This window comes from Glandiceps talaboti, chromosome 3 (genome assembly GCF_964340395.1).
Source record: "Glandiceps talaboti chromosome 3, keGlaTala1.1, whole genome shotgun sequence".
NCBI classification, from domain to species: Eukaryota; Metazoa; Hemichordata; class Enteropneusta; family Spengelidae; genus Glandiceps; species Glandiceps talaboti.
The window spans coordinates 22,189,149-22,201,002 of NC_135551.1; the positions used below are offsets into that span (position 1 = coordinate 22,189,149).

Consider the following 11,854-nt stretch of genomic DNA (forward strand, 5'->3'; position numbering starts at 1 on the left):
TGTCCGTCCGTGCGTCCGTGTGTCCGTGCGTCCGTCCGTCCGTCCGTCCGTCCGCAGCCGTTTCTTGGAGATGCCTGTACCGATTTTTTTCAAACTTGGTACAGGGGCAACATGCTATGGCATACATATGCACGTCAATTTGTTTTATGATACGATCCAATATGGCCGCCTAGCAGCCATTTTGTTTGTGAATTTTCCCTGTCTAAAGCCATAACTCAGACATGCTCACACAGATCTCATTCAGAGTTGGTATTAGGACAGTGTTCTATGGCATATATGTGCATATTCATTGTTGTCATGATACGATCCAATATGGCCGCCTGGCAGCCATTTTGTTTGTGAATTTTCATGTCCAAAGCCATAACTTAGACATGCTTGAACAGATCTCATTCAAAGTTGGTATTAGGACAGTGTTCTATGACATACATGTGCATATCCATTTTCATTGTGATACGATCCAATATGGCTGCCTGGCAGCCATTTTGTTTGCAAATTTTCCATGTCAAAAGCCATAACTCAGACATGCTTGAACAGATCTCATTCAAAGTTGATATTAGGACAGTGTTCTATGACATACATGTGCATATCCATTTTCATTGTGATACGATCCAATATGGCTGCCTGGCAGCCATTTTGTTTGCAAATTTTCCATGTCCAAAGCCATAACTCAGACATGCTTGAACAGATCTCATTCGAAGTTGGTATTAGGACAGTGTTCTATGACATACATGTGCATATCCATTTTCGTCATGATACGATCCAATATGGCTGCCTGGCAGCCATTTTGTTTGTGAATTTTCCATGTCCAAAGCCATAACTCAGACATGCTTGAACAGATCTCATTCAGAGTTGGTATTAGGACAGTGTTCTATGACATACATTTGCATATCCATTTTCATATTGATATGATCCCCCATACCCGACCAATCCTTTATTGTTGTAGGCATGTTCCATGTCCGACAAGCAGACACAACATATCTAAGTCTGTTTGATTTAGGTTCACAAGTGTTGTTGCGTGATCAGAGTAGTGCTAATTCCTTAAAACCCAATCATAGCGGGGACTATGTCATTCTCAATGGCTTGTTATCTTTAGATAAATAGATATGAATATTCAGTGTCCATCTAATAAATATGTAAGTCCCATGATGCAATGGTGGACCAGTAGGAGAACAATAGAGCTGAAACAGGATTTCAATTTGCTGTTTCTTGGTAATCACACAAAATTTATGTGATGTGAAATCATGAAATAACTCTCCAGAACCCCAAAACTTTCGAAAATACATCTATTTTCCCCGAGTACATTCCCCATTAACACGAATTAATGCCAGACACAAGACATTATCAGAAATGATAAAAATGGGAGCGTACACATCATCATTCACTTTGATCGACTGAGTCTGAGCATTAATAACTGACATACCACTTTTGAATATATTTAGTGTTATTTGCAATCTCAACATGTTCAGGTGTGAAGGCGGATTTGAAGGAACAAATCAAAAACTACTAAAATGCTGAATTAAAGGTTTCTTACTTTTCATTTTCTTTATTTTGCACATCCCCAGTACAAAGACAAAATTAAAGCTTTTAAAAGTTTACAATGTTACCTTCTTCCTAACATCAAAATCACAATTCATAAAATACAATAGTGTACGTAGCCCATCGACATGTGTACTGGGCACAGTGTTCTTTAGTTGTGTCATCTTCCATAACCTTCTACCCTGAGACCTTAGATCTAAGAACATCCAAACACCATGGGTGGGCCGGGCCCTTGCTCATTCATGCACCAGTTTGTAAAAATATTAGAAGCAAGGGACAATATGTGCTTATTTGTATTGAATTGTTAACATAGAAATTGGAGGAAAGAAAATCGCTATTTTCTGATAACTGATTAAAATTTTGATTTAAAAGGGCACAAGCTGAATTTATATGTAATTTATATGTTTTCTTTGGGATGTAATTTTATCTGCATATTAAAAGGTACTCACAGTTTTCTACTTACTTACTCACCACTTGCAATTAACTGAAATCAAGCCTGGTATTAGGATATAATATATGAACTATCCAGAAATTCCCTACTATGCAACCACCACTTCTAACAATGCCAGAACACAAACTGTAATGTCATGTATGCATCAATATATTATACTAGAATAACTTTATCAAATTTTTTGTAAGTATTTTTTACATAAGTGAACAGTTTATAAACTCAGCTTTTATGCCACTTTGATACACTGTATTTATATAAAGTTACTATATAACTTGTACAACAAGGTATGAAAGGTTTCAGCCTGATACATGTAACTTGTAGTTTAATATGTGACTTTGGAGATACACGTAGAGAAAACGGTATAGTCCATAAAACATTAAATAGTTTGTTCCTTTGGCAACATGGGTAATTTACCGTCACAAAGCACAGAACTTGTGATATTTTGAGATCCATGATAGGTTCAACGACCTCCAACTGCCGATGGGTTTCCTTCTGATGGATGAAGACTTTGTCTGGTTTAAATGTTAAAGAAATTATCATTGGAAATAATATCATACACACACAGATTTACAGATTTCCTCTCAGCTTGCAAAGGCTATGATGTATTAAGATAAGTGAGATTAGACTGATCACAAGATTTCATGTTGAGATAGATGCAATCAAGATAACACACATACATCCCTTACACAGTGTCTGCTCTGTAGACTCAATACAGATAACACACAAACATCTCTTACAGTGTCTGCTCTGTAGACACAATAAAGATAACACACAAATATCCCTTATACAGTGTCTGCTCTGTAGACACAATAAAGATAACACACAAACATCTCTTACACATTGTCTGCTCTGTAGACACAATAAAGATAACACACAAACATCCCTTACACAGTGTCTGCTCTGTAGACACAATAAAGATAACACACAAACATCTCTTACACATTGTCTGCTCTGTAGACACAATAAAGATAACACACAAACATCCCTTATACAGTGTCTGCTCTGTAAACACAATAAAGATAACACACAAACATCCCTTACACAGTGTCTGCTCTGTAGACACAATAAAGATAACACACAAACATCTCTTACACATTGTCTGCTCTGTAGACACAATAAAGATAACACACAAACATCTCTTACACATTGTCTGCTCTGTAGACACAATAAAGATAACACACAAACATCCCTTACACAGTGTCTGCTCTGTAGACACAATAAAGATAACACACAAACATCCCTTACACAGTGTCTGCTCTGTATTTTGTTAATGCATAGACATTGGATAATGATAACAACAACAAAATACAGAGCTTTAGTACACTTGTACTGGTTACTGCTATCCCCTTAGATATGATTTTTGGGTCATCAAATGGCAACTTTGGTAACATACTCAACAAATACAAAGAGTGTCAAGACAAAGATATTACGGTATTCATAATGCAATCACTAAAGATTTTCCCATAATCCCTAGCACACACACTATCCAAAATGGCTGAAAACATGTCAAGTATAGTACAACTTCAGATTACAAAGTTGAGTAAGTTGTCATGGTGATATTTAGTCTGATATTACATCACACACAATTATCATTATCTAATTTATTGTCATTTCAAACCAAAATTAAGAAATTCAGTGTCAATGTAGACACTCCTTACCAAGTAACACATTTTGAGATACCTACAGTCAACTACAGAAGTACGACATCCCTAAGTTACATGAACACAAGATGGTAAATAAAATCATATATAAAAAGGATACATTGCAGTACTAAGCTGTTCCAGCTGTAAAACAAACAAAAAGCAAGAAAAGTAACCTTATTATTAAAAATAATAATGTTTATTCTTCCAAATAAATTCAGATATTTGTTGAATGGTTGCCATAGGAGCAGCACCCTAATGCCCTAGTGTTGAAGAAGCAGGAGGAAACTGGAGTACCCATACAGAAAAGCTGCGTTGTTCAGCAGGGTCAAACTGAGCATCACCCTTCTTACATACATGTACAGACCTGTTTAAATTTTAATCAAAACCAGCTGACGCTTGGTGGGTTCGAACCCAGACTACCGAGGTAAGAGGCGTACAAACTCCCCGCTAGGCCACAGCAGCTCTTATTATGAATTAAATTGTTAATAGAGACAAAACATATACCAGTATGTGTTTTTTAAATTTTCTTTTTGAATATTCCCTTTACCAAAGTCTAACAGAACAATTACTACTGTGAGTATTTTGACATCAAAGTCAACAGTTTTTGGTCAAATTTTTTTCAAGTACAGATGTTAAAGTCTTATGTAACCTGGCAAAATTTGTCTACGAAGCATTTATATCAAGGAAGGGAGTTGTCTCAGCAATCAATATCTAAGTTTTCTTTTGTATTCAATGGCTGATATAATGTTCTTTTGAGCCAAGGGCCAAAGGCAATAAACCATACATGTACATCTCAAGTGTTCTGAATAATGGGTCAATCTCTTGACAATGACTTAAGTTTGATTCAAGTCAAAAATTTCAGGTAATAATTCTCAACTTTGTGTTTGGAACTAAAACTTAATGTAATACATTGGATTACTGACACAAAAACGAATTTTAATTTGAAGCATACACATGTATATCTGAGTATTTGACTAAAACAGACTGACTTCTGCTTTCAAGTCTGCATAGGGAGCTGGCTGCATTGAGTACTTGTGGTAATACAACTGATCACAACAAATCCTGAATGATTAACAAACGTTCAAACGTTCAAGGTACACAAGCAGTTCAAAGTTTTTAGCGTTGAGCTTTCGAACAGTCTTGGTCGACAATCCTCATCAGAATGTCAAATCCCATAGTTACAGCTGACCACTAGGTGGCGGTATGATCAGCATATTTTACATGTTAGGTAGTTTGATGCGCTTGTCTTTCCAATAGCCATATAGCAAGCTACTGAGTTAGCCTTTTACAATTTGAGCTAAAGCATATTTCTCTATCTATGATGGTGAAATCTTTCACTCCCTGGTGTTTAATGGTAAGTCAATTATTTATAAGGCCAAGGTCGGATAGCCTGCTATGAATATCACATCACACACATCCATGCAAAAAATTAATAATAATGTCACCGAAATCTGTGAACTGAGTGCATGCTCTGAGATGGTGTTCTGTTAAGCCATGTGTGAGTGTTGGTGATACTGATAGCGATATTATATATCTGTCTAAAATAATAAAGTCTGCTGTCATTAATCACTATAAAACACAAACTGTTAGTCAGATATATAATATCGCTATCACACAAAAGAACTCATCACAAGTAGGTATTATCAGGACAGCTTAGTGACAGGGTAAACTCAGTAACTTGGTAGCATTTTCTTGTAATATGGCATATAAACTATGACTTACATTAACCATTAATTGTTCCATGTGATCCCCTGCAGTTTCTTTAGCTTCATCTGATCCAAGTCTAGTGGTGAAAGCCATACACATATACATTACTAAAATATAACTGTGAACTTTCAGCAGTGACTACATACATACATACATACATACATACATACATACATACATACATCCATACATACATACATACATACAAACACACACACATACATACATACATACATACATACATACATACATACATACATACATACATACATACATACAAACATACATACATGCATACATACATACATACATACATACATACACTACAGTGACACACGTACGCACATGCACACACACACACACACACACACACACACACACACACACACACACACACACACACACACACACCTATACTAAAACCTACCCATGGCCATGTGTCTGTTGTTGGCTGTCTAAATCAAAGTGAAGTCTTGACAGTTTCTCTTGCAGGTCTCTCACATTATCCATATGTTCAAATGAACACTCCCTTCCTGTAAAAAAATAAAAGACAAAATATATCAGAATTTTGTCACAGGTGGTAAGTACACATGTACATATTAATATATGCATGGAGGTATTACATGATTCACACACTTTAAGTCACTTATTGCACAGGCAATACGACTGCAGTATTTGCTGTTTAGACATAGGAGAAAATTCTACATAAATATTCAGAAACCCACGTTGTTCTATTTGTTCATATCCTGGTTGATTAATGATGTCATCTAACACATGAAATTAAACTTACCAAATGCTTGAAGTCTGCCAGAATGAAAGTCATCTAACATTTGTAGCAGTCCTTTCTCCATTTGTCTGACATCAGCGACGTCTGTCAGAAAGACATGTTCTTTACATGTTTTATGTTTCGCACCAGTGCTACTCATCATTTTCTCTTTTTCCTGCAAAATATACACCAAGATTTACTTGTTAATAAGTAATTTATTAGATTGCAACTGAACTGGTCATATGGTTGAGATATTTCGTATTCATAATTTTTTAAACAACTTCACTATGTTTTTTTCAATGGGGGGGGGGGGGGGGAAGTGGGGTTCTATGGTATACAGGTATGTGCAATCCAAATGGGCCACTTTTCCATGAAAAAATTCCTAAACATGGGTTGAATTTTCATTTGAAATTTCAATAATCATGGGTTTGATAACATAGGAAATATCTTCATACTTTAGAAATACCTTCACATCATCAGAATAAAGGTAATTGATAGGATGGTTCACTGTACAACATTTTACCCACAACTCTCTCTGATTTGTAGTGTTGGACATCATCTCCTTGAAGTCAGACAAATCTCACCAGTGTATAGGGTTTTGTAAAAACATTTTTTCCAATTGGCAAGCGTAGAATTGCCACTGATGAGTTTCTGAATACCCATTTTCATCGGTTCTGGTATCAGTGATTTATTGTAGAAGGAGTAGCAATTTTAGGAATTTGTCAGCAGAATTTCTTGAAAGACATGCAGAATATTTGCGACGAAACTAAGGAAAATATATGCACCTGTTATGACTTTGCCAAAGATATAGATTTATTTGAATAGGTATGACTAAAGAAATTTACATACTAAAACTCATCATACACACTGACTACCCAAGTTATTGACACTTTGACAGTGAAAAGTGTTTTATTCACAGCACATGCTTAATTTAGTTGTTAGTTCATTTTTATACAAAATTTAGAACTTTATTTTTGATTCCTAAGCGTTCTTTTTCTACATATTAATTAAACTTAATTACTATGCTTAAAATGTTGAAAAGTATGGATTATTGAAAAAGTCATAAAATAAGGAACCTCCAAGCATACCAATCAGAGAGAGTTGTGGGTAAGATATTGTACAGTGTGGTTGTGACTGAAAATCCTGAATTAGTCTGTTTTTTGATAATTATATACATGATTAGATGTTTTGAACTTGGGCCGCACACTCCTGTACGTAAATTTGTGGAGTGCACCTCCCACCAATCCCCCCCCCCCCCCCCCCCCCAGGATACTAGTACTTCCATACCTTTTGGAACTTGCTTTGTGAATGTTTAGACCTTGATCCCTTGGCTGATAGCCTATGTTGTGGTTTACTGCCAGCACTGTGTCCAGCCCCTGTACGGTCCTTGATGGGAGCTTGGCTGCTAGAAATTGACGTTTTCTTAACTCTGACAACTGTGGATGCCTGTGATGACATGGATTGACTTGTAGCTGTTGACTGGTTTGGTGAATGACTCCCTCCTTCAAGTCGACTGTATTTACTTTTTTCTGTATTCCACATTATAATTTTATCTGCAATATATAGATATATAATATCTGTCAGCAGACTCGGCCATAATACATACATGCAAGACATGTACATGTATATATACAACAACGTTTTAGTTATCTTAGAGTATCATGGACCTGACCGTTTCCGCCCTACATGTGATCGGCCTCACCCTTAGTGTTTTTGGTACCGCTACCCAACACATTTCAATACTGTACCAAAGCTCAGACCACTAATTCTGAGACCAAACGCAGGTTAGGGTTCGGGTTTGGGTTACTTTATGAAAGAAGGACAACAACATAAGCATTTAATTGGTAGGGCCGAATTGTCTTGGGAAGTGGTGCTGAATCATCTTGGATAGTACATGCTTGGGTAGTGGTGCTTCTAATCTAAGTACGGTAATCAACTACAGCCAGATTCGCAATATATACACATTAAATCCAGTCAATTTCAACCCATTTTCCGTGACTTTGTCAACCAAGTAATAAAATAAATCGAAAAGTTAAAGTTGATCAAGTTGCTTGCGTAAAGTTATATTGAGCCAGGGTTCAATTGACGTGGGGTCCAACTGACTAGAATTTAGAAAGCCACTCGTATAATTACAGCTACACTAGCAAGTATCCATAGACCTTACACGAGTAGGGTCTATGGTAAATCTAACCGAAACACACATAAAAAGCATCGACTTACCTCTCTATTGTGACATGCCACCAATCTTATTCTGATATGATGGTTTAACGGGCATAACAAAGAACAATTTGACGGTGATCACTATTTCGATGTTTTCAAGTCGCCATTTTGAAAAACGCCCTCGCCGTTGATAGTCCAACGAGACCTTTGTTTTTACACAAGCGCCCTAAAAAAGTATGTCGGTGATGCACCCAAAGGGCTGTGACCTAACCAACACGAAGCATGGATCAATAAATGCATTCCTTCATTAATGGATTACATGTCAAACAAACTGAAATTCCTCTCCTTTTAAGGAGAAAATATTTGAGGAACCAAAGAACAAGTAGGAAGGTTGTTTTTTTAAGAGGCATAACTTGTAGCTGGTAGTAAACAAAATCCTTCTACAGTCGCTAATTATAATCTCGTATCGTTGATTAAAACGGGGATTGTTTGGAAAACAAGAGAGAAAAGTTGCTGTGAACATTTTGATCGTCTCTAGCAGACCAGTAGAGCATGAAGTTGGAAGTTCCCAGGCTGTTGACAACCCAGACTTAACTGAGTGGAACTTGATGATTTAAATTAATGAAACTATTATATCAAATTATTACAACTGCATACAAAATAATGCAGAAACACAAAACATAAATAAATGCATAATTTCTGCAAATTCAGTAATTGAAACAACATTTAATGAAAATAATGCATTCCGGTTTGTTGAGTGAAGATATTTGATAAAGTAACGTAAAAATAGAATTACAAAATACATACAATATTCCATGTACAGTGTATATAAAATAAGGAAAATATCAACATAACGAACTATGAAAGGGAAATGTACAATTGGTAACACGCATAAGGAGAAATAAACCAGAAGGCGCTACTATTGAGGCGTATAGCAATATCTGTTCTGGTTTGCCACCTTTCTATTTGAATGGTGCAAAGCGTCAGTATAGTACCACGTGTACTGCACCAGGTGTACCATGCCAGTATACAGCGCAACTGCCGACATCAGACCGTGGACATTCGGAACCTGCTACAAACAGGGAGCATAAACTGATATGGATTAATAACACTTGGCACAGCAGGTAGGGACAGCAGAGACATGTATTACACACTATGGTTTGATAAGAACTGTTTTAGGGTCTCAGTATATGTGCACACGACATGCCAAGGGAACTGGAAATTTGTTTATGAAGGTGAACTCTACTAAAGAGGCTATCAAATGGTGGAATGTAATACTTGTCTCCATATATACTTCCAATATGCTGTGCCAAGTATTATTAATCCAATTCATTTGTTTACTTTCCCAGTTTGTAACAGGTTCCGTTCGTCCACGGTCTAATGTCGGCAGTTGTAATTACAGGGTACTGTTCTCTCTGGATATGTTTGATACAACCACGTAGAAACCAAGAAGAAACTGCACATACCACAATAGCAAGACTGAACGAATATAAATGTAGAGAAACTGATATCTTAAAATGTACAATGTGCAGTTTCTTATTGGTTTCTGCGTGGTTGTATCAAGCAGGGACAGCGAACAGTAACCTGCTGCATAGCGTGGTACTTGTGTACCAAACAATTTGTCTTTGTTATTTACAACTTTTTTTTATGTATTCTAGTCACGTATTGCAGTGATCGATAAATGAATGGTTAACACACTGTGTTCTAAATTTGAATTAACCATTGAGCCAAACCGGGTGGGAGTCCGAACTGGGGGTCGTCTACCTCACCTGGCCGGCCTCGACACCAAAAGCAGTATGACACCTCACCTAGAGTGTGATAAATCAGGGCGATGTCGGTGTCAGGTCGTCACTGTACATAGGTGGTACATATTCGACCATCTGATAAGTTATCTATTTATTTATGGCTTGTTTTTGTAGGCTTCTAAACAAACAAACAAACAGGTAAGGCCGACTGTCACATATTTTATGCCAGGGTGGTGTAAAAACAATGGAAAAGGCATGGTTATAGTAAATGTGTGCACGTTAGGGGATGGAGGGGAGGGAAGTGATGGAGCGGAACACGAGATGGATTTGCAGTCTGCACGAAAATTCTCACTCGATCCAAACATGTTGCAATGTTGAAAGGAACCTTCGAAAGAAATTAAAAGGCATAATTCAAACATTTTCATTTAAAAACCAAGTTTTATTCTCTATGACAGCTTTGCTGATTTTGTTCCCCTTCTAAACAATATGATGCTGTCGCAATTAAGCTCTCAGAGAACTTGAACCTCAATCTTAGATCCACGGGACTGTATACAAACAAGTTCATCGAATTTGAAATTGACCAACAAAACGCATAGCTCCTATGTAAATATCTTCCAATGTGAGGAGACACTGCCTCCTTTAAGTTGACAGACACATAGACTGACAGATAGACAGACAGTTAGACAGAGCCAGACAGACAGACAGACAGAGAGAGAGACAGACAGAGACAGACAGACAGACAGACAGACAGACAGACAGACAGACAGACAGTCAGTCATTCAGTCAGACAGTCAGTCAGTCAGACAGACAGACACTGTCAGACAGACAGACAGACAGACAGGCAGACAGCCAGCCAGCCAGCCAGACAGACAGACAGACAGACAGACAGACAGACAGACAGACAGACAGACATACAGACAGACAAACTAACTGACTGACAGAGAAGCGCTTTCGAATTAGAAAACATTTTCATATGAAGTCTGGGTTGAACTTTCACAAGACAAAAAGTGTATTGCAGGAACCACTACAACGAGTATTAAGATCAACTCAAATCTCTGACAGTTAAAACATAACATTGTACATGTATCATGGTAATTTTTTTCATACTCTTTCACGGCTAATTGAGAAGAATGTTCATTACAATATTTAATGCAAATTGTGTGGAAGGTTTTACAAACTCGTGACAAACAACGATAAAATAGTGGCTAGCTGCAGAAAAAAAATCAAAGCTGTCAGCGAAGGAAGATGATCAACAAGTTGATTATACTTTCTCTTCAAATACTCCTAACAACTGAAGTTTTGTACCGTCGAATCACCCGTGTAATGTTTATTTGTATAGAACCACACAGGTTGCACTTTTTCACCACAGTAGCCACGGAATCCACGGTATGTCCAAGAATAGAAATTTTGATAATAAATCACACAAAACCGCAAAGAATGTGAACGAAAACTACTTAAGTACATGTCAAGTCATCGATCACTCAACGCTGTCAGTTTCGTGATATGTTGGTATATATACATGTACGTGTGCGCGCCTGATAGTGCGATGGACTGTCTGAGGTGAGGTCAACGCTCCCAACACCAATACACCGGCGACTCCCAGACTGGATACCATGCCTGATAACGACAATAGCAATCAATATTTTCGATTCTCAAAAATGTAATCGATTCAATATGATTTCTTGGTCAAATCGTTCGCTATCTAGGAACAAATCGTGTCCTCACATCCGGGATATTGTGTTCCAATTGGAAGGAAGAAAGGTGTGTGTGTGTGTGTGTGTGCGCGCGTGTGTGTACGTGTGTGTGTGTGTGGGGGGGTGTGTACTGGGTCATCTACCAGTATTGA

General features: G+C 37.3%; 1 protein-coding gene across 1 annotated transcript; it reads right to left on the reverse strand.

The window, feature by feature from the left end:
* Window positions 1-1,557: 1,557 nt before the first annotated feature.
* LOC144432858 (uncharacterized) lies at window positions 1,558-8,429 on the reverse strand. Its single transcript, XM_078121156.1, has 7 exons — window positions 8,324-8,429; window positions 7,391-7,656; window positions 6,128-6,278; window positions 5,765-5,870; window positions 5,353-5,413; window positions 3,749-3,771; window positions 1,558-2,499 (listed from the first exon to the last, which is right to left on the reverse strand). The coding sequence occupies exons 2-7, from the start codon at window positions 7,643-7,645 to the stop codon at window positions 2,448-2,450; spliced, it is 648 nt and encodes a 215-aa protein (XP_077977282.1). The 5' UTR covers window positions 7,646-7,656; window positions 8,324-8,429; the 3' UTR covers window positions 1,558-2,447.
* Window positions 8,430-11,854: the final 3,425 nt, after the last annotated feature.

Excerpts from the sequence above, each read along its gene's own strand:
- LOC144432858 (XM_078121156.1), bottom strand. The coding sequence starts at position 7,645 with ATGTGGAATACAGAAAAAAGTAAATACAGTCGACTTGAAGGAGGGAGT. Across the intron at positions 6,279-7,390 it reads CACAAAGCAAGTTCCAAAAG|GAAAAAGAGAAAATGATGAG; the intron begins GTATGGAAGTAC and ends TATATTTTGCAG. Across the intron at positions 3,772-5,352 it reads TGGAACAATTAATGGTTAAT|CTGGAACAGCTTAGTACTGC; the intron begins GTAAGTCATAGT and ends TTTGTTTTACAG.